Source organism: Podarcis raffonei, chromosome 12 (genome assembly GCF_027172205.1).
Source record: "Podarcis raffonei isolate rPodRaf1 chromosome 12, rPodRaf1.pri, whole genome shotgun sequence".
NCBI lineage: Eukaryota > Metazoa > Chordata > Lepidosauria > Squamata > Lacertidae > Podarcis > Podarcis raffonei.
The window spans coordinates 4,366,831-4,390,415 of NC_070613.1; the positions used below are offsets into that span (position 1 = coordinate 4,366,831).

The 23,585-nt window shown below is 49.7% G+C and overlaps 1 protein-coding gene across 2 annotated transcripts in view; it reads right to left on the bottom strand.

Moving 5' to 3' along the window:
- LOC128423867 (tumor necrosis factor receptor superfamily member 16-like) overlaps window positions 1–23,585 on the bottom strand; it is a 48,898-nt gene that overhangs the window by 13,207 nt on the left and 12,106 nt on the right. For both annotated transcript variants that reach the window (XM_053409419.1, XM_053409420.1), the window contains exons 2-3: window positions 9,820–9,952; window positions 7,902–8,285 (exon numbers count right to left, since the gene is read on the bottom strand). In XM_053409419.1, coding sequence (XP_053265394.1) covers window positions 7,902–8,285; window positions 9,820–9,952 — 517 coding nt within the window. The remainder of the gene's footprint in view (window positions 1–7,901; window positions 8,286–9,819; window positions 9,953–23,585) is intronic.

A 23,585-nucleotide genomic window follows, 5' to 3' on the forward strand; every position in this document is an offset into this window, starting at 1 on the left:
AAACCACCGTCACCTCTCCGCTGGGAAGCGCTGAGCAAAGGCGAGTCCCCAGGCAACGCGGCCGATTTGATCGGCACAAGGCATGCAAGCTCCACCCCCCAGTTGTTCTTAGACTCCTTATTGGGTGAGCAACGCAGCCAAGCAACACAGCTGGAGCCTCCCTCCTCCCTGGCCGGCAGGGAGGGAGGGAGAGGAGCTGCTTCCTTTGAAACCCGAGAAATTTGAGGGACATCATCAATAAGGGACAGCAGCGGGACATGGCGCTGGGATAAGGGAGTTTCCCGCCAAATAAGGGACGGTTGACAGCTATGCATATACAGTGGTGCCTCGCAAGACGAAAATAATCCGTTCCGCAAGTCTCTTCGTCTAGCGGTTTTTTCGTCTTGTGAAGCAACCCTATTAGCGGCTTAGCAGATTAGCGCTATTAGCGGTTTAGCGACTTAGCAGCTATTAAAGGCTTAGCGGCTTAAAGGCTATTAGCAGCTTAGAAAAAGGGGGGGGAGCAAAAAAAAAATCGCAAGACTCGCAAGACGTTTTCGTCTTGCGAAGCAAGCCCATAGGGAAATTCGTCTTGCGAAGCAACTCAAAAACAGAAAACCCTTTCGTCTAGCGGGTTTTTCGTCTTGCGAGGCATTCGTCTTGCGGGGCACCACTGTATTCCAAAATCCACAGTATGAAAGGCAACAGTCCAGCGTTCATGAAGGCCATGTCCAGACCTCTACCAAAAGCCATTTGGCCTCGCTTCTTCTGCCTCTGTGCCCTAGTGCACTTTGCTTGCGTTCACAGCCAAAGGGGACGATCTGACGGTTGTCTCTGCCAAAGCGAAGTGAAGAAAGGGAATCTGTTCTCTCTTGCAGAGAAACGAAGAAAATAAAAGCATTTTGGGGGATCGGAGGGTGGGGATTGCTGTAAAGCTCGGGCTATTTTCTCAAAATAAAAGAAGCTCTCTTCTATAGTAGCTTTCAGACATTTTCTTCTCATTCTGAGCGAGAGCTTGATGTCAGCTTGCCAAAACGTAGCAGGCGAGTTTATTTTTTTTCTTTGCAAGAATAAGCAAGATTTGTCGTCTAAAGCAAGCGGCAGCGAGGTTACACCAATGTGGTTAGGGCGCTGGGAGACCTGGGTTCAAATCTCCGCGTGACCTTGAGCCGATTGATCTTTTCTACCTCTCAGGGTTGTTAATAATAATAATTAATAATAAATTTTTATTTATATCCCGCCCTCCCCAGCCGAAGCCGGGCTTAGGGCAGCTAACAGCAATAAAATAATACAACATTCTAAAATCATTTCATTATAAAATTAATTCAAATCAAATTAATGGCAACCATTGGGCTAGAGTTCTATGAGAATTACCAAAGGAGAGGGTCAGACTGTGCCTTGGCCAAAGGCCTGGTGGAATAGCTCTGTCTTGCAGGCCCTGCGGAAAGATGTCAAGTCCCGCAGGGCCCTGGTCTCTTGTGACAGAGCGTTCCACCAGATCGGAGCCACGGCCGAAAAAGCCCTGGCTCTGGTTGAGGCCAGCCAAACCTCTCTGTGGCTTGGGACCTCCAAGATGTTTTTGTTTGAAGACCGTAAGTTCCTCCGTGGGACATACCAGGAGAGGCGGTCCCGTTGTAAGAATAAAATGCAGAAGGGGAGAAAGTATACCGGGAAAGTGCAAAGACGCCCTGAGAAATGTTTGGGAGGCAGAGGGCATTGCCAGCCTTGCCTGCAGAGGCCAGGGACTGAATTTGGGGTGTTCTGCAGGCAAGGAAGCGCCGCTCTGCAACTGATCTAAGGCCCTCACCCCCAAAAAATGTATTTGCAAGCCCTGCCAGCTGACATTCTTCTAGCTGAGAGATGCAAAGTTTTGAACCCGGGACATTCTACATGCAAGGCAGCTGCTCTTCCACTGAGCAACTGGTATCAGAGGCCATCCCCGGTTCGTATATCCTCACAGCAAGAGGAAGATATTTAGCTCTCCCAGAATCAGAGCATTTCTGCAAATGTAGTAAACAGGAACCTGACACTTTGGAGCGTATTTTCTTTTCTTGTGATTTTGGCATTTATGCCAGGAGAACATTATTAAAGGCCTTACAACTTAATAGGCAGGTTTCTATGCTGCCAGCGGTTCAGGACCTGATTTCGGACAGGAATGATCAAATTACTTTAATAGTGGCTGGATTTTTGAGTGCTGTCCGTGTAGAAAGGCTGAGCCATTATAAAGAGAATTAGTGGTTCTTAATTGACTGGGGATTCAGTAGTGCTGTATTGTATTATTTATGCAAATTGATTTTCTCTGGAGTTGAAGATATGACTGGGACAAACCTTGTTATGTTGAGTTCATATTTTGCACAATTTGTATACGGTGTCTGTTTGATAATGTGTGGTTTGCTATGCCTAATAAAGGATCTAACTCAAAAAATATCCTCACAGCAGCCCCCAGCAAGACAGCTTAAAAGTAACTTAAACCTTTAGTCTATCCAACCCAGTTTGGCCTGCAGTGACTGGGAGCGCCAAAGGCCCAGGCTTTCAGACCGCGAGGCTTTCCCAGCTGTTAGGGAGACACCCTAGACAGCATCTTAAAAAGCAGAGACATCACCTTGCCAACAAAGGTCCGTATAGTTCAAGCTATGGTTTTCCCAGTAGTGATGTATGGAAGTGAGAGCTGGACCATAAAGAAGGCTGATCGCCGAAGAATGGATGCTTTTGAATTCTGGTGCTGGAGGAGACTCTTGAGAGTCCCATGGACTGCAAGAAGATCAAACCTCTCCATTCTTAGGGAAATCAGCCCTGAGTGCTCACTGGAAGGACAGATCGTGAAGCTGAGGCTCCAATACTTTGGCCACCTCATGAGAAGAGAAGACTCCCTGGAAAAGACCCTGATGTTGGGAAAGATGGAGGGCACAAGGAGAAGGGGACGACGGAGGACGAGATGGTTGGATAGTGTTCTCGAAGCTACCAGCATGAGTTTGACCAAACTGTGGGAGGCAGTGGAAGACAGAAGTGCCTGGCATGCTCTGGTCCATGAAGAGTCGGACACAACTAAACGACTGAACAAGAACAGGGAGACACCTGGGGCTTAGCCTGGGGCCTTCTGCATTCAAAGCACCTGCTCTATCAGGGAATTTGGGTCGTGTCCCCGAAACACTGGATTCCAGCTTGGTTGCAAAGCCTCTTTCAATGCCGTTAATAAATTTCAAGTTTAGGGGAGTGAGAAAACCAGGGCTGAGTTGGAGAGGACAGAAAATCAGGGGAGGGTGGGTTTGCAGAGATGGGTATACATGCTGTTGGAAAACTGAATATATTTTGTGGAGGGGGAACGAGAGGGATAATTCCTACAATATTGTCGATAGGAGACTCGTTCCCCCTGCTGTTCTTTTCTGTCCTCCCCGCAAATCCCACAAGGGTCCTGTCTCATTCCGGGACTCGATCACAGCCCCGTTTCTCCCCCCCTCCTCCCCACCAAACCACACACACAACCGCCTCCAGCCCCACGGCTAGGAGCGAGAGACGCCGTTCCAAAAGGCGGCGAACGTTAAGGAGCGAAAGATTGAAGGAACACGCAGAGGGAGAGGGGGTCAGCCGTGGAAACCTACTTGCCACGGAGGCCCCCACCCCAGCAAAACTCTCCCATCCGCACACTGCGAGGGATCGCAGCCTTCTCAGGACAGCAGGGTGCTCAGGGAGGGTGAATTGAGTCAGGAAGATGTGAGAGAGAGACAGCCAGAGTAGGATTAGGGGCAGGAGCCGCGGACAAAAGGTGGATTAGCCGCAACCCAGGGAGACTCTGTTCTCGCAGACAAAAAACCCGCAACTGTAGCTCTGAAACAAAGCTTGAAAGGCCTTGCGGGAGAGCGAGAGCAGCGAAGTTCACGGCGGCGGCGGCGGACACAAGCGCTCCTCCCTCAGGGGAAAGTTTTCCTACTGTAGCAGCAAGATGGATGCCCAAATCAGCAAAGTCACCATCATCATCATCATCTATTATTTCTACACCACCCATCTGGCTGGGTTTCCCCAGACACTCTGGGCGGCTCCCAACAGAATATTAAAAACACGATAAAACATCGAACATTACAAACTTCCCTAAACAGGGAATCTGCCTTCAGACGCCTTCTAAAAGTCAGACAGTTGTTTACATTGGTACCTCGGGTTACAGACGCTTCAGGTTACAGTGGCTTCAGGTTACAGGCTCCGCAAACCCAGAAATATTACCTCGGGTTAAGAACTTTGCTTCAGGATGAGAACAGAAATTGTGCTCCAGCGGCGCAGCAGCAGCAGGAGGCCCCATTAGCTAAAGTGGTGCTTCAGGTTAAGAACAGTTTCAGGTTAAGAACGGACCTAAGGAATGAATTTAGTACTTAACCCAAGGTAGCACTGTATTTCCTTGACATCTGGTGGAAGGGCGTTCCACAAGGCGGGCACCACCACCGAGAAGGCCCTCTGCCTGGTTCCCTGTAACTTGGCTTCTCGCAGTGAGGGAACCGCCAGAAGGCCCTCGGAGCTGGACCTCAGTGTCCAGGCAGAATGATGGGGGTGGAGACGCTCCTTCAGGTATACTAGACCAAGGCTGTTCAGGGCTTTCAGGGTCAGCACCAACACTTACTGGGAAACGTACTGGGAGTCAACATAGGTCTTTCAGGACTGGTGTTATGTGGTCTCGGCGGCCGCTCCCAGTCACCAGTCTAGCTGCCGCATTCTGGATTAGTTGTAGTTTCTGGGTCACCTTCAAAGGTAGCCCCACATAGAGCGCATTGCAGTAGCCCAAGCGGGAGATAACTAGAGCATGCACCACTCTGGCGAGACAGTCTGCGGGCAGGGAGGGTCTCATCCTGCGTACCAGATGGAGCTGGTAGACAGCTGCCCTGGACACAGAATTGACCTGTGCCTCCATGGACAGCTGTAAGTCCAAAATGACTCCCAGGCTGCGCATCTGGTCCTTCAGGGGCACAGTTACCCCATTCAGGACCAGGGAGTCCCCCACACCCATCTGCCCCCTGTCCCCCCAAAACAGTACAAATCTTCCGTGGGGAGCTTTCCCCAAGTCAGCGCCCTCCAGGTGTTTGGGACGATGGCCGGCTGATGGCAGTTGCGGCCCCAAACAAGGATTTAAATAAGAAATTCATGGAAGAGAGGGCTATCGAAAGCTACTGGCAATTTTCTGTCTCCATGGTTGTAAGCAGCAATGATTCTGGGTGCGAGTTGCTGGAAACCACAGAACGGGAAAGGGGTCCTGTGTTTGAATCCTGCTTCTCAGAATCCTGCTTGGCTCCTGTGAGAAGAGGATGGGACACCAGCCTGATCCAGAAGGGGAGGAGGGAAGTCCATGGGAAATCATGGAATTCTTCTTTTTATTTCGGGGCGATTGATGATTGTTTGTAAATTTGAAAATTAAATAAATTTATATACAGTGGTGCCCCGCAAGACGAACGCCTCGCAAGACGGAAAACCCGCTAGACGAAAGGGTTTTCCGTTTTGGAGGCGCTTCGCAAAACGAATTTCCCTATGGGGTTGCTTCGCAAGACGAAAAAATCTTGCGCGTCCCCGCAGGTTTTTTCCGCTTTCCCCCCCTTTTCCAAAGCCGCTAAGCCGCCTATCAGCTGTTCCGCTGATAACCCGCTTAACAGCTGATCGCTGAAAGCCGCTAGACCGCTGTAGCGCTAATCCGCTAAGCTGCCAATGGGCTTGCTTCGCAAGACGAAAAAAACCGCTAGACGAAGAGAATCGCGGAACGGATTCTTTTCGTCTTGCGAGGCACCACTGTATATAAAAAAGAAGGCGCTTTTTGTTTTCTTGTTCCGGCTGAATGATAATTTTCCTGGCAAACCTTTGACATCATTAACCGAGCGTACAGGATCATTTAAAAAATATTTAGGCATTCTCCGAACACTTTACAATGTTTTCAAAGTTTCAATTTGCCTTTTAAAAAACCCCCAAACCTGTATGGTTTTGCTGTCTGCAGGCCTAGGCTCCTTTAGAGAGGAAGGAGGGGTAGGAAAGACCTTTAATAAACATGAAATGACAATACTCGGAATAAGAACCTCATTTTTGGGGTGCAAGTTTGGCTTATAAAAGTGCAATCTTCTCTATAAAATCATCTTTAATGTGTGTGCATTCGGGGGCAGTGATGGAATGTGTCCAGAGGAGGGCAACCAAAATGGTCAAAGGCCTGGAAACGATGCATTATGAGGAACGGCTAAGGGAGCTGGGCATGTTTAGCCTGGAGAAGAGGAGGTTAAGGGGTGATACGATAGCCATGTTCAAATATATAAAAGGATGTCACATAGAGGAGGGAGAAAGGTTGTTTTCTCCTGCTCCAGAGAAGCGGACACGGAGCAATGGATCCAAACTACAAGAAAGAAGATTCCACCTAAACATTAGGAAGAACTTCCTGACAGTAAGAGCTGTTCGACAGTGGAATTTGCTGCCAAGGAGTGTGGTGGAGTCTCCTTCTTTGAAGGTCTTTAAGCAGAGGCTTGACAACCATATGTCAGGAGTGCTCTGATGGTGTTTCCTGCTTGGCAGGGGGTTGGACTCGATGGCCCTTGTGGTCTCTTCCAACTCTATGATTCTATGATTCTATGTGTGTGTGCGGAGACTGCTCTACTAGCTGGAATAACAGTAATACCCAGATCCTCAGCTTTTGTTTCTTAAAAGTTATAAGCGTCTGTAGGACCTGAGATGTGAGGCAAAATGTGCAGATGCCGTTCTAAGTTTTTGCGTGTGAGAGAAGCTCTCTTGCTCCCCAGTTTTAGTGCTTCCAAAAACAGGCTTTTGCATGGCCACTGTGCAAAAGATGGGGTGGGGGTGAGCAGTGGTAGAAATCCCCCAGGTGCCAGGTGCATTTTGCGGCTGGCGAGGGTCTAATTGCAACCCACGTGGAGATCTCTGGGTGCCAGATTGCCGACTGACATCTCCATCCACCTGGCTGGTCCCTCCAGATTTCTTAAGCAGGTCCATTCAGCACTGATGCCTCTGTTAGTTAAAAAGACCCCTGACCATTAGGTCCAGTTGCGGACGACTCTGGGGTTGTGGCGCTCATCTCGCTTTACTGGCCAAGGGAGCCGGCGTACAGCTTCCGGGTCTTGTGGCCAGCAGGACTAAGCCGCTTCTGGCGAACCAGAGCAGCGCACGGAAACGCCGTTTACCTTCCCGCTGGAGCGGTACCTATTTATCTACTTGCACTTTGACATGCTTTCGAACTGCTAGGTTGGCAGGAGCAGGGACCGAGCAATGGGAGCTCACCCCATCGTGGGGATTCGAACTGCCGACCTTCTAATCGGCAAGCCCTAGGCTCTGTGGTTTAGACCACAGCGCCACCCGCATCCCAGAGGGCAGAGAGGCACCCTAAATAAAATAAAACCAGCTTGACCTTTCTCCCGTCGCGCCCATAGCTGTCAACTTACAGATTTGAAAATAAGGGGCCAGCAGCCTCGAAAATAAGGGATCAGCAGCCAAAATAAGGGATTTTCAGGGCACAGGTAGGTTCGACTTCTGAGCCCCTCCGAGCCAAAGGCAGAAAGCCCAGCCAGCAGCCAAACGAAGCCTCAAGCTGTGGTTCCCACAGCGCAGCAACCCGGCAAAGGGGATGCAGCAAGGAAAACCACCGTCACCTCTCCGCTGGGAAGCGCTGAGCAAAGGCGAGTCCCCAGGCAACGCGGCCTATTTGATCAGCACAAGGCATGCAAGCTCCACCCCCCAGTCGTTCTTAGACTCCTTATTGGGTGAGCAACACAGCCAAGCAATGCAGTTGGAGCCTCCCTCCTCCCTGGGAGGGAGGGAGAGGAGCTGCTTCCTTTGAAACCCGGGAAATTTAAGGGACATCATCAATAAGGGACAGCAGCGGGACACGGCGCTGGGATAAGGGAGTTTCCCGCCAAATCAGGGACGCTTGACAGCTATGGTCGCGCCTATGTACCTACCCATGCACAGCGTGTCGGAGAGAGGGGTGCAGGCCTGGATCATGACCTCGTTTTTGCCGCACGCTTGCCGGCAGGGCTGGCAGGCTTCCAGCGAGCTCTTCGACTCCGAGTAATAGCCGTCCGGGCACCTCTGGCACACGGCGTCGCTGCTGGGGCCACAGGGCTTGGCGGCTCCGTAGCCTTCGGGGCAAACTTGGCAAGGGAGGCAGTGCCCGATGCCCTGGCTCCCGTTTCCAGTAGGGTGGTAATGCCCCCGCGGGCAGCTGGCAGTGCAGACTGTGTCGTGGGCAGGGGTGCAGGCATCCAGTAGGAGTGCATGGCCCGGACATACGGAGCAAAGCTGGCAAGGCTCCCTGGCGCTGGCGACGGAGGAGAATGTCACACCTGTGGTGGAGAGAGGAAGGCTAATGTTAAATAAGTAGGAGTTCTTGTTATTACCGTATTTTTTGCTTTATACGACTCACTTTTTCCCTCCTAAAAAGTAAGGGGAAATGTGTGTGAGTCTTATGAAGAAGAAGAGGAGTTTGGATTTGATATCCCGCCTTTCACTCCCTTTAAGGAGTCTCAAAGCGGCTAACATTCTCCTTTCCCTTCCTCCCCCACAACAAACACTCTGTGAGGTGAGTGGGGCTGAGAGACTTCAGAGAAGTGTGACTGGCCCAAGGTCACCCAGTAGCTGCATGTGGAGGAGCGGAGACGCGAACCCGGTTCCCCAGATTACGAGACTACCGCTCTTAACCACTACACCACACTCGCTCTTATGGAGCGAATGCAGGATGCACAGCTATCCCAGAAGCCAGAACAGCAAGAGGGATTGCTGCTTTCACTGCGCAGCGATCCCTCTTGCTGTTCTGGCTTCTGAGATTCAGAAAATTTTTTTTATTGTTTTCCTCCTCCAAAAACTAGGTGCGTCTTGTGGTCTGGTGCGTCTTATAGAGTGAAAAATATGGTGAATGTACCAAGAAAAAAGCACACCAAGAGCTCAGGCCAATGTAAATTTCAGTAGTGGGTGTGGTCCATACTCACAAATCAATAGTCAATAGTAACAAAAACTAACCCATTCAAAAGTATGTATTCTGACAAGGATTACAAACTCAAATAAAGACTACAGATCCTAACAGAGATTACAAACCTGGCTTCTAATCCATAATTGACTCCTGCTCTAGGATTGAAACTGAGTCTCCTTCTGCAAGCTGATAAATTATAAGGATCAACACTATTGTCGAGTGAAAAAGAGAAATCTTTGTAACGAACTATTGTGTTATACATATCTTTATGAGTTTGTAATCTCTGCTTGTAAATATTAAGATTATACCAGCAAGAGTCTTTCTGTAAAAAAATATATATATTTAAATCGAGTCTTACTGGCTAGTGATTTAAATCAAATCTTACTGATTAGTGATTTAAATTGTGCTTTAAATCAATTTGATTTAAATCAAATCCACCCTGTTTACAACACATTAAAACATCAGATAAAACAGAATCAAGCTTCAAGTGAAATAAGTCAGGTCCTTCTCTAAGGGACATTTTGCTTTGCCCATATTGATTTGCCTACGTAATTTATCTAGTTGGCTCATAGCAGAAGGCTTTGCTCTCTTGGACACTGAGGTCAGCTATGTTGGCCTTCTGGCGCTTCCCTCCTTGTGAGAAGTGAGGTTACAGGGAACCAGGCAGAGGGTCTTCTTGGTGGTGGCACCCTCCCTATGGAACGCCCTCCCATCAGATGTCAAGGAAATAAACAACTCTCTGACTTTTAGAAGACATCTGAAGGCAGCCCTCTTTAGGGAAGCTTTTAATATTTGATGAATATTTTAATGTTTTGCTGGAAGCTGCCCAGAGTGGCTGGGGAAACCCAGCCAGATTGACGGAGTATACATAATAAATAATAAATAATAAATATTATTCCTCTGCCACTTACTTTCTTGACATGGCTCGCACTTGGTGTTGGCGCTCCCGCAAGGAGCGGCCACCCCGAAACCCGGGGGGCAAAGGTCGCAGCAATCTCCGGCAGAGGTGAAGTGCCCGTTTTCGCACCGCTGGCGGGCCCAAACCTGGAGATAGGGTAGAAAGCGAGATGCGCGGACGTGATGAGTTGGGCCAATGGAACGGGATAGAGTCGCACGCCTGCAACCACCATCTCCACAGCACAAAGGCATAGCCCCCGCAATCATCCCAGGAAAACTGGGACACCCCGTTTTTTTCTCACAAGAGGACGGCGGCCATTTCTGGGCGCCGCAATTTTGCGCCGCAATTTTCCACCGGAAACAAGTGCTTTTCCGAGCAACGGGAGCTCACCCCGTCGCGGGGATTCGAACCGCCGACCTCCTGATCGGCAAGCCCTAGGCTCTGTGGTTTAACCCACAGCACCACCCGCGTCCCTATTGTGTTAGTTGCCTCCTAAATGGTAGAATCATAGAACTGGACGCGATCACATCGGTCAAACCCGCTGCAACCCAGAAATATCTTTACCCAATTTGAGGCTTGAAGCCACAATCTTGAGATTAAGAGTCTCATGTCATCTAGTTTATTATTTTCCATGTGTTTCTATGGCCCTTTTAAAAAAACCTTTCCAGTTGGTGACCACGGTACAGCGGTACCTCGGGTTACAGACGCTTCAGGTTACAGACTCCGCTAACCCAGAAATAGTACCTCGGGTTAAGAACTTTGCTTCAGGATGAGAACAGAAATTGTGCGGTGGCAGCAGGAGGCCCCATTAGCTAAAGTGGTACCTCAGGTTCAGAACAGTTTCAGGTTAAGAACAGACCTCCGGAACGAATTAAGTTCTTAATCCGAGGTACCACTGTACACCTCTTGCAGATACAGTGGTACCTCGGGTTAAGTACTTAATTCGTTCTGGAGGTCCGTTCTTAACCTGAAACTGTTCTTAACCTGAAGCACCACTTTAGCTAATGGGGCCTCCTGCTGCTGCCACTGTGCCGCCAGAGCACGATTTCTGTTCTTAAACCGAAGCAAAGTTCTTAACCTTAAGCACTATTTCTGGGTTAGCGAAGTCTGTAACCTGAAGCGTATGTAACCCGAGGTACCACTGTAACACAGTTTCACTATGCGGTGTTTAAAAAAAGTTGCAGGAAAATAACCTCCAAACCCAACTTTTTTTTTTTAGCAAGACCTTGGTTTCCTGGGATCCAGGAATTTGCTGATTCCTTGATCTGCTGGGAGGATTAACCGATCTCGCCGCGTACCCTCTGGCCTGCTGGGAGAGCCAGGCTCCAACCCCTGAACTTTGGAGACTGTGGGGCAATTCTTCTTCCCTGCCTCGCCCCCCCCCCGAAGGGTCTCTATTAATAAACTTTGGAATGCAGGCATGTTGCACACCGACACACCTCTCTCAGACCAGAACTGGGCGGTTGCAAATGCGAAGGCTCACAGCTGGCAGACGCCAAACTTTTTTCTATCCCAGAGAGAGAGAGAGAGCGTGGAACAAAAACGCCCCTGTGTTCTTTGCTCTGCGGAAGCATCCTGCCCCCATCCTGACACTCCCCGCCTGCTTTGGAATCCTAAAAAATAAAATATAAAATATAACCCTGTTCCAATTAAGCCTAAACCTGCCCTGTCACTCCCCTCTGTTTTCGGAGTTAGACGAATCATGTTACAAGGAATCATCGGATCCATACTTTTTTGCACGACGCAGAGTTGGGGGGGGGGAGGAGTGTGTGGGTGAAGGGACCCCCGCCCCAATCTCTCCTCCATCTCTCTCGAACAGCAAGAGCCTTTCGTGGAAATATCTCCTCCCCTCTGCCCCCGAGCCAAGAACAAAGAAAATTAATTGGCTAGCCTTGCATCTGGAGATACTTAATTATTGCAAGGCCCTCTTAAAGCAGAGCAGAAAATTACAAGGAGGCAGGGGACGAGAATCCTGTTCTCCAGCATGTTTTGTGTGTGTGTTTGTGAGGTGGTTTGGGGGGTCTGCTCTCTCTCCTAACAGCTTGCATGTTTCGGAGGAGTTTGCAAAACAGAAGGCGGCCCTGTTCCAAGCAGATTAGCCCCAGACAGGTCTCTGCAATTCCCACCTCTCTGCAACCAGGTGTTCAGACTTTGACGCTTAACCTTTGGTTTGCTGGCTCCTGGTTCTTTCTTTTTTTCCTTTTGGCAGGCTGGTAAAGTTTGAGGAAGCACAAGACGGTGACCTTGAGCCAACCCGGGATAAAGCAACTGGCTGGGGAGCCTTAAAGAGATATAAGCCTTAAGACCACCCCGCACGCTGTCGTCCAGGTCTTTGTAAATGCCAAGCACACCACATTGCAATCAGGGTTAGAAATTTGCCGGTTAATTGCATTAATCTCCCATTGTTTCTCCAAGGGGTGAATGGTTCATGTTAATCCCTACAATGATCCTATGCAGTGTGAGAAACTCAGATATACAGTGGTCCCTTGGTTTAAGAACGGCTTAGTTTATGAACAACTTGGATTAAGAATGCTGCAAACCCGGAAGTCGGTGTTTTGGTTTGTGAACTTTGCCTTGGAAGTGGAACATGTTGAGTGTGTTCCATTTGTAAATTGAGTCCCCCACTGCTATGGGAAAGCACGCCTTGGTTTAAGAACGCTTTGGTTTAAGAACGGACTTCCGGAACGGATTAAGTTCGTAAACCAAGGTACCACTGTATAAACTAGGCACCAAACGGCTCCTTTGAACAAAGGTTACAGTCGCCAAACGGAATGTCTGGTGCCATTTTGGAGCAAGACTAAAGCCTAATTTTTCAAAGGATGAGTGACTGTGATCAATTATCAGTTAAACATCAGGCTAGTTCAGATTGATATACGATATCTTTATTGTCATTGTCCCACACAGAACAATGAAACTGAAAATCTACATAAAACATTCAAAAGATGACAGGCATAAGGTAAAGGTAAAGGACCCCTGGACGGTTAAGTCCAGTCAAAGACGACTATGGGGTTGCGGCGCTCATCTTGCTTTCAGGCCGAGGGAGCTGGCGTTTGTCCACAGACAGCTTTCCGGTTCATGTGGCCAGCAGGACTAAACCGCTTCTGCCGCAACAGCACATCGTGATGGAAACCAGAGTGCACGGAAACGCCGTTTATCTTCCCCGCCGCAGCGGTACCTATTTATCTACTTGCACTGGTGTGCTTTCAAACTGCTAGGTTGGCAGGAGCTGGGACCGAGCAATGGGAGCTCATCCCGTCTCAGGGATTCGAACCGTCGACCTTCCAATCAGCAAGCCCAAGAGGCTCAGTGGTTTAGACCACAGTGCCACCCACGAATTCAGATGACAACCTTGAGCTAGGTTGAGAACTTTGAGAACTTAAGAAGATAAATCACTTGACCCAGGGACAGTCTGCAAATATATTGGCCTGATCCGACCTCTTTTTCTTAATGGTGACATGGACCATTCATAATGTAAGAATATTATTCACAACTGTGAGCAGGGCAGTGGGGTGGGATAAGGGAAGACAAGAGACAACAATTAGCTATAACGTTGCTTCTGCTCAGGCCGCACAGAAAAAGCATTTTGGTTCTGGAAATTCATTCCGATTGTGCAGATAAAATAGAACTGACAGAATTATACAGGCTGTATTATTAGTGTGTGAAAACAGTACAGATCCAAGGATCCTCATATTGTAGAAATGTCTGGTGCAATCCTGGCCCCCCGGGCAACTTCACTTGATCGCTAGTATTGCAAGATTGTCACGTGAGCTCTTAGACTAAAATTGTCAACCGAAAACTTTACTTTTCTGGTTTATCACCACCACAGTTCCTAACACTGGGCTTCAGTAAAGCAAATAATTTAATTAAGCAGCGCCTATATGATATTGAGCAGGAGGAGAGAGGGAAGGAGAGATATTTTTCCCCCTCCTCCAGCTGTTCCTCAAAGACAACTGTATGGCTGGATCCAGCTGCTTTTCTGGGGCTCTCAAAATCACCTGTGACTGTCTCTTCTTTTTGGAAGTTTTGCTGTGAGAAGGCAAGTTACAGGGAACCAGGCAGAGGGCCTTCTCAGTGGTGGCACCCGCCCTGTGGAACTCCCTCCCACCAGATGCCAAAGAGAAAAACAACTACCAGACTTTTAGAAGACATCTGAAGGCAGCCCTGTTTAGGGAAGCTTTTAACGTTTAATAGACTATTGTATTTTAATATTCTGTTGGAAGCTGCCCAGAGTGGCTGGGGAAACCCAGCCAGAGGGGCGGAGTATAAATAATAAATAATAATAATAATTCATCTGCAGAAGGGGCCCAGAGGAGGAAAATGAGGCTGGAAAAAGGGTCAGGGGATGGGAGGGAGATGGAGTTTATCAGCACCAGTTTCCCCATCACCACACTGGGATATGTACTGGAATAACCTATTAAACATATTTAAGCAGAGCTTGGGTGGTTATCTGTCAAGGATGCTTTAGCTGGTATTCCTGTATTGCAGGGGGCTGGACTAGATGAACCTTGGGGTCCCTTCCAAGTCTACAATTCTATGATTCTAGGAATGGGCTGGCTCCAGAGAAACATAGCAAACTGCTTTATTCAGCGCCGGGCGGTCGGTGTGTTTCGTTCAAGAACGTCTGCACGGACCGGGGGGTGCTCTCCGGGGCTTTTGCCCAGGGGTCCCCAAACTAAGGTCCGCGGGCCGGATAAGGCCCGAGGGACTCGTTTATCCGGCCTGCAGCAACTCCCACCGCCCGCTCTTACCAGCGCTGCGCGGCTGCCCACAAGCATTATTTGCGCATGCGCATGATTTCCTGTGCACATCCAGGTCGGAGGAGGCCCGTGCACATGCGCACAAGCTATTTCCGGTGCTCCTCCGACCCGGAAGTGCGCCAGAAATAGCGTGTGCGGACGCGTATGGGCATGTGCTCCCCTGCCCTCCGGCCTGCCACGCGATTGGCGCTGGAGACAGCGGCCCAAGGCGTAGTAAGTTTGCTGACCCCTGCTTTTGACAGTCAGCCTCTCCCAGTCCACTGCCGGAACATTCTTGGTGTAAAAATCACAGACTCACAGAGTTGGAAGGGTCTTCAAGTCTAATCGCAGCGCAAGAATGGCAGTCCAAGCTCTGTTGGAAAACAGCCCAGGAAGGAGAGCTCTCTACCTTTCAAGGGGGTCCTTTACGCTGTCAAACTACAAACCAAGTGAATGAGTTTATTGCTCTTAATTTTGTTCAGTTGTATCGTGAACCTGGGACGTGGGTGGCGCTGTGGGTTAAACCACTGAGCCTTGGGCTTGCCGATCGGAAGGTCGGCGGTTCGAATCCCCACGACAGAGGGAGCTCCCGTTGCTCGGTCCCTGCTCCTGCCAACCTAGCAGTTCGAAAGCACGTCAAAATACAAGTAGATAAATAGGTACCGCTCCGGCGGGAAGGTAAATGGCATTTCCGTGCGCTGCTCTGGTTCGCCAGAAGCGGCTTAATCATGCTGGCCACATGACCCGGAAGCTGTACGCCGGTTCCCTCGGCCAATAAAGCGAGATGAGCGCCGCAACCCCACAGTCGGCCATGACTGGACCTAGTGGTTGTTGGTTTACAAGCCCCCTCCAGAGAGGCCGGCCCCTCACACTGTCCTCTGAGCTTGTTTACCGGTAACCTCCTCTGGCTGACATCCCGGACAGACCAAGGAGATTTTGATAGGCGACATTTTCCCAGCGTGGGTAAATGCACACCCTCTCCTCCTGCCTTTTCCCTAGCAGGGAAAGGAGACCGTCAGAAACGTCTATTTACATTCTTTTATTTCTGACTTTACAGACACTACAGAAAAACATGTCCGATCAATTCTGGTCAGGGGTCCCTTTACCTTTATCATGAACCTATGGCACTTTTGATTGCCTGGACGCTGCCACGTAAGTCGGCGTTTGCCCCCAGGTGCCCCCCAGATGTCTGGCAACAGATGGGAGTTGCAAGTCTCTAGGGTGGCAGGTTGGCAAGAGGCTGGTGTAAGTAAATAAAACTGAATTCAAGGTCAGCTAAATGTTTGGGAACGGACACGGAGCCTTAACCTCTGCAGTTGTTCTGAAAAGCTCGGATGTGAAAAGCAGAAACAAACAAGCAAAAACCTATTTCCCAAAGTCTGGTTTGGGGGCAAAAAACTCTACACTTGCACTATATAAAAACCCTACTCAGCAGGAAGAAATATGATTTAGAATATGATAAGACAAAAATGGAGTGAAGAGTTTGGGGTACAGATAACAAATGATATATGGGAGTCAAGTATAAAATCAACTGAAATAGTCTTAGATCCATAGAGGCTATTTCGCCCATTTTGCAACTCATAAAAATGTTTTGCAAAGAGGCTCCACCCTCCTCTTCTGCGTGGGACGGCAGTGTTTCCAGCTGACTCACCCTTATAAATCTGGGTGCAAGAAATCAGACGCTGTGGGGTGGCCATTGCTCCCTGAGGAGAAAGAAGAGGCTGGAATAAGATTGCTCTTGTCTCCATTTGCCCGGGTTCCACTAGTCTATTTGGCAATTTGCAGCCTTGCCTAAGCAGAAAGGGGCAAGTCTCTGCCCCGAGGGGGCTCCAGTCTAAATTGAGAAAGGGTAACTCCATGGGCGGGCAAACTAAGGCCCGGGGGCCGGATCCGCAAGTGTTGGTGCTGACCTTTAAAGCCCTAAACGGCCTCGGTCCAGTATACCTGAAGGAGCGTCTCCACCCCCATCATTCTGCCCGGACGCTGAGGTCCAGCGCTGAGGGCCTTCTGGCGGTTCCCTCATTGCGAGAAGCAAAGCTACAGGGAACCAGGCAGAGGGCCTTCTCGGTAGTGGCGCCCGCCCTGTGGAACGCCCTTCCAGCAGATGTCAAAGCGATAAACAACTACCTGACATTCAGAAGACATCTTAAGGCAGCCCTGTTCAGGGAAGTTTTTAACGTGTGATATTTTACTGTATTTTTGGTTTTTATGGAAGCCGCCCAGAGTGGCTGGGGAGGCCCAGCCAGATGGGCGGGGTATAAATAATAAATTATTATTATTATTATTATTATTATTATTATTATTATTATTATCCAGCCCAATCGCCTTCTCAATCCGGCCCACGGACAGTCCAGAAATCAGTGTGTTTTTACATGAGTAGAATGTGTCCTTTTATTTAAAATGCATCTCTGGGTTATTTGTGGGGCCTGCCTGGTGTTTTGACATGAGTAGAGTGTGTGCTATTATTTAAAATGCATCTCTGGATTATTTGTGGGGCATAGGAATTCGTTCATTTCCCTCCCAAAGGCTTGCACAGCTGTTTGTTGCAGCAGCCCTGGCTACAAGCGCCGCAGGTGAATGGTGCCTCTGACACTGGCCAGGGGGTGCTGGTTGCCTGGAGAAATCTCCAACTCCTCGAAAGATTCCATCAACGGTGTCTCCAAAAAATTTTACACATCACTTGGGAAGACAGGCGAACTAATGTCAGTGTATTGGATGAAGCAAAGATCCCCAGTGTCAAAGCAATGATTCCTCAACATCAGCTTCGTTGGGACTGGTCATGTTGATTATCTTCCAAAGCAATTACAGTCACACCTCTTGTTACGTTTGGTTCAGGTTACGTTCTTTCAGGATACGTCCCGCGGCGACCCGGAAGTAACGGAACAGGTTACTTCTGGGTTTCGCCGCTCGCGCATGCACTCAAAATGACGTCACACGCATGTGCAGAAGCGGCGAATCGCGACCCGCGCATGCAGCGTTCTGCTCATGTTACGAACGGGGCTCCGGAACGGATCCCGTTCGCAACCAGAGGTGCCACTGTACTCTATTAAAACTTAAAAATGGAAAGCGTAATGTTGGTGGTCAACAAAAGCGTTTTAAAGACGGTCTCAAGGGAAATTTTTAAAAATGTAGTATAAACACCAACAATTGGGAAACACTGGCCTGCGAGCGCTCCAATTGGAGAACAGCCTTTACCAAAGGTGTCATGGGCTTTGAAGACACTCGAACTCAGGACGCAAGGGAGAAACATGCTAAGAGGGAGGCACGCTTGGCAAACCCTCTCCGTGATCAACTCCCGCCCAGAAACCAATGTCCCCACTGTGGGAGGACATGTGGATCCAGAACTGGCCTCCACAGTCACTTACGGACTCACTGTTAAAACCGTGTTTATGGAAGACAATCTTACTCAGCTACGAGGGATCGCCAAAGAAGAAGCTGGTTGCCTGGCGCCAAGGCGGTTTGAGAGTAAGTTGGCAAACGGGCGAGGGAGCCCTGCCAGCCAGCCCACCAGCCCTTGCTGTTGGGAATGGGCAGACCAGAGGCTGGGCGGGCAGGCACTGTGCTAGTATACCTGAAGGAGCGTCTCCACCCCCATCGTTCTGCCCGGACACTGAGGTCCAGCTCTGAGGGCCTTCTGGCAGTTCCCTCCCTGCGAGAAGCAAAGCTACAGGGAACCAGGCAGAGGGCCTTCTTGGTGGTGGCACCTCCCTGTGGAACGCCCTCCCACCAGATATCAAAAAGATAAACAACTATCTGACGTTTAGAAGATATCTGAAGGCAGCCCTGTTCAGGGAAGTTTTTAATGTGTGACATTTTAATGTATTTTTAATCTTTGTTTGAAGCTGCCCAGAATGGCTGGGGAAATCCAGCCAGATGGGCGGGGTACAAATAATAAATAATAACAATAGTAATAGTCTTTTTCGTGTTTGCTGTGTGCAAGGCCTGCCTGGGAGGTGAGTGCCTGGTGCTGAAGGAGAGCCTGGTGCTGAAGGAGTGCCCGCTGCTGCCTGCCAAAGTAAGGCGCTAGCCTCACGTTCACCTTTGCCCTGTCTCCATTGGGCCACTAAGCCTGGGGGCACCCTCATTCCAGGCCCTGTGGGGCAGTGTGAGGAGGCACCTTTCTGTGGGACAGGAGGGGCAGCTCAGAGACCAGGGGCAAAGGACTCCCAAGGAGATGGGAGAAGGGAGGAGGCTGAGGATACCATAAGGGAGCGTGTTCGAAAAAGGGCGAGAGGCTGCCAGCTCTGCAGGCAAGGGGTGATCTAACTGGACTCCAGAGCCCCCCAGGGGTGCCGCAGAAAGAATATACAGTGGTAACTTGGTAGTCAAACGCCTTGGTTCCCAAACGCCGAAAACCCGGAAGTAAATGTTCTGGTTTTCAAACATTTTTCGGAAGCCGAACGTCCGATGAGGCTGTTGGCTATTGTTTCCAGGGCGCCTGCACTAATCAGAAGCTGCGCCTTGGTTTTCGAACATTTCGGAAGCCAAACGGACTTCCGGAACGGATTAAGTTTGGCGCTTCTGTTTTTGCCATTTATTTTGTGTTTTTGTTTTCAAGGCTTTCTTGGTTTGTTTTTGTGACTGTGTGGAACCGAGTTCAGCTACTGATGGATTGATTTTTGTGGCTGCGAAAATGGATAAAAGCCCCCTCATCCAAACCATGACTATCATCAGTTCAGGTGAGAAAAAAATATATATTTAAATTTTTATCATCTACAATACTGTCTTGTTTGTTTTATAGTACAGTACATTAATTCTTGCTTTCATTTTATGGATCAATGGTCTCGTTAAGAGTAAAAGCCATGTGAAATTGCTGTTTTAGGGGTTATTTTTAAAAGTCTGGAACGGATTAATCCACTTTGCATGACTTTCTATGGGAAAGCACGCCTTGGTTTTGGAACGCTTTGGTTTTGGAACGGACTTCTGGAACGGATTAAGTTTGAGAACCAAGGAACCACTGTAGTTGGTCATGGGAGCTGAGGACCCAAAAAGGTTGAAAACCTCTGGTACAGTGATGTCCAGTGAGCCACAATCTGCTACAGATGTTTCATCTGGCCGAGGGGATTTGGGAGCCCAAAACCTCTGCAAGGAAGGCAATTTAAGGGACAGTTGTTGCAAAGCGGCGTCTGACAAGCAAACAAAGGGTTGCATTTTCAACCCAGAGGTTTATCCCTTGTTTTCCTCCTCCTCCTCCCTCCTGGGTTCCTGATTTCCAGAGAGCTCAAATCACTCTTTGCTATCCCCCCAGGGTAAGGCAGGGCGTCTGGGAGATGAATGAACTCTCAGAGGCTGGATGAATGGCAGGGAAGCCCCGGCCCCCTAGCTGCCTGGAGGGATGGAGTGGGAGCAGCAACGCTCACCTGGAATGCAGAAATAAAAAAGGGGGGAGAAATATTTCTGCAACACATCTTCAGCTCTGTGTGGACATGCCCAGAGAAAGGGGAAGAGAGAAAAGAAATGGGAGTGATTCAGATGAGCAGCAAGGAAGATTTGCACTAGTCAATAGCGCTAACCATGTATTTGTACAATCTTCTTTAAAGGCAGCTAGGTTGGCGGATGGATGCGGGTGGCACTGTGGGTTAAACCACAGAGCCTAGGACTTGCTGATCAGAAGGTTGGTGGTTCGAATCCTGCGATGGGGTGAGCTCCCATTGCTCGGTCCCTGCTCCTGCCAACCTAGCAGTTCGGAAGCACGTCAAAGTGCAAGTAGATAAATAGGTACCACTCCAGCGGGAAGGTAAACGGTGTTTCCGTGCGCTGCTCTGGTTTGCCAGAAGTGGCTTAGTCCTGCTGGCCACATGACCCGGAAGCTGTACGCCGGCTCCCTCGGCCAGTAAAGCGAGATGAGCGCCACAACCCCAGTCAGCCATGACTGGACCTAAAGGTCAGGGGTCCCTTTACCTTTACCTAGGTTGGTGGACAGCAGTCATGAAATTAAAAGACGCCTGCTTCTTGGGAGAAAAGCAATGACAAACCTAGACAGCAGCTTAAAAAGCAGAGACATCACCTTGCCAACAAAGATCCGTATAGTTAAAGCTATGGTTTTCCCAGTAGTGATGTATGGAAGTGAGAGCTGGACCATAAAGAAGGCTGATCGCCAAAGAATGGATGCTTTTGAATTCTGGTGCTGGAGGAGACTCTTGAGAGTCCCATGGACTGCAAGAAGATCAAACCTCTCCATTCTGAAGGAAATCAGCCCTGAGTGCTCACTGGAAGGACAGATCCTGAAGCTGAGGCTCCAAGACTTTGGCCACCTCAGGAGAAGAGAAGACTCCCTGGAAAAGACCCTGATGTTGGGAAAGATGGAGGGCACAAGGAGAAGGGGACGACAGAGGACGAGATGGTGGGACAGTGTTCTGGAAGCTACCAGCATGAGTTTGACCAAACTGCAGGAGGCAGTGGAAGACAGGAGTGCCTGGCGTGCTCTGGTCCAGGGGGTCACGAAGAGTCGGGCATGACTAAACAACAACAAGGTTGATGGACATCGCTGCCTCTTGTGGCAAGGAGTTCCGCAGTCTAACTATGTGCTGTGTAAAGAAGGACTACCTTTTCTCTGTGCTGAATCTTCCGACATTTTTCTTCCTTCGATGCCCACAACTATGAGAGAGAGAAAACCCTTTTCTCTGTCCACTGTGGTTGTTCATTTTGTCAACAGGCCCTTGAATCTTAAGCTGTGGAGAGGCTATTGCAAATTAAATGAATAGGGTAGATGGGAAAGAGCCTTCAAAGACATATAATGTTTTTTGGGGGGGGTAGGGTGGGGTTGGGGAAACAATATTTGGCGTGAGAACAGGGGTGTTTATAGGAACACAGGAATGCCTATGAATTGCAGAAGGGTATTTAAGACAATAGGGACGTGGGTGGCGCTGTGGGTTAAACCACAGAGCCTAGGACTTGCCGATCAGAAGGTCGGTGGTTCGAATTCCTGCGATGGGGTGAGCTCCCGTTGCTCGGTCCCTGCTCCTGCCAACCTAGCAGTTCGAAAGCACATCAAAGTGCAAGTAAATAAATAGGTACCGCTCCAGCGGGAAAGTCAACGGCGTTTCCGTGCGCTGCTCTGGTTCGCCAGAAGCGGCTTAGTCGTGCTGGCCACATGACCCGGAAGCTATATGCCGGCTCCCTTGGCCAGTAAAGCGAGATGAGCGCCACAACCCCAGAGTCGGCCACGACTGGACCTAACGGTCAGGGGTCCCTTTACCTTTACCTTTATTTAAAACAATGTCCTTCTCACTCTCTTCAAACAATCTAGGAAGCCCAAAACTCCTACAAAGTTAATTTCGTCCTGAAGCATTTGGGGTTGAAACAAAGAACCCAAATCTGCTTTCCTCCAACCCCCCCCTCCTGCATTCGTTACGTTTTTTGCCATCCCATCTAAAAAAATTCTAAATAACGCCCCCAGTCTGAGCGCCCCCACCCCAAAGTTGCAACTTAATAAGACTAGAGAATATTAAGCTGTGCAACATTAATTAGCTTCCCCAGGAAGTACAAGGGATAAAGGCAGCTTTTATACGGCCTGACCGCGTAATTACAGGGGCTGCCTGGGAAAAAATGTTAATACCAGACCGGGGGAAATGTGTTTCGCATTAACCCACGATGTGAAATTTGCTGGAAATAGTGAATGGAGGAACGTACGGCTTTAGTTGCCTCTCTTCTGACGTGAGAACGATCGTCGGTGCTTAATTTGATCCAGGCCTCAGCCTTGGAACTGCACAAATCAGAGTCAGACCATTGGTCCAGCGACCCCAATATTGTCTACACTGGCTGGCAGAAGCTGGCAGGGGGTTCAGGCAGGGGTTTCCCCCAGCCGTACCTGAAGGTGCCAGGGAAGATGGGCCGTCACTGAGTCACGACTTGTGCTATGATCTCTTTCATCGGGTCAACCGGAAGCTTAGGGAAAGCGAAAGCTTTTGAGAGCATCTTGGCTCAGATGCAGGGATGTTTTTGCTGCGGCCGTCAGCATCTAAGAAGATGGAGGAGATGACAGTGTATGTGAATAGGATCTAGGAGTCTTGGTGGACCGCAAGCGGAACATGAGCCCAAGGTGTGATGCAGCAGCGAAAAAGGCTGATGCTATTCTAGGCTGCATCAACAGAAATCTAGCTTCCAGGTCATGAGTAGGCAAACTAAGGCCCAGGGGCCGGATCCGGCCCAATTGCCTTCTAAATCCGGCCCACGGACGGTCCGGGAATCAGTGTGTTTTTACATGAGTAGAATGTGTCCTTTTATTTAAAATGCACCTCTGGCTTATTTGTGGGGCATAGGAATTCGTTCATTTGTTCCCCCCAAAAAAATATAGTCCGGCCCCCCACAAGGTCTGAGGGACAGTGGACCGGCCCCCTGCTGAAAAAGTCTGCCGACCCCTGTTCCAGGTCAAGGAAGTGAAATCGTAGTACCACTCTATTCTACCTTGGTGAGGACACACCTGGAATACTGGGTACCACAATTTAAGAAGGATGTTGACAAGCTGGAAGGTGTGCAGAGGGGAGTGGCTGAGATGACTGAGGGTTGGGAAAGCAAGCCTGATGAGGAATGGTTGAAGGAGCTGGGTATGTTTAGCCTGGCGAAAGAGGAGACTGAGAGGAGATATAGGAGAGAGCCATCTTCAAATATCTCAAGGGCTGTCGCATTGGAGAGGGAACAAGCTTGTTTTCTCCTGCCCTGGAGAGTTGAGGACTTGAACGGCCGGTGGCTGGAGCCAGCTGGAGGCCTGCCAAATGCACCCGTCTCCCCGGACGCATCCCAACAGCACCATGGGCATCATGATAGGCGCGTCACGGGGCTTGGCGCGCCTGCTGCCCCTGCGCCTGGCTCGGTGCTGTACTGGTGGCGGCGCGCTCGGCGGCCACGCTGGAGCAGCTGGAGGGCGAGCTGCATGGCACCTGCCCATCACTCCGTGTGTGCGAACGACGGGCCGCAGCGTGTGGTGCACGCCACCTGGGAGCTCCACAGGGTCAGGCCGATGGAGCGGCAGCTGCTCATCAACATTGCTGGTGAGTGGGCGGCGTCAAGAGGCGCTCCTGAGCGCGTGCAGAGTGCGTTCCTC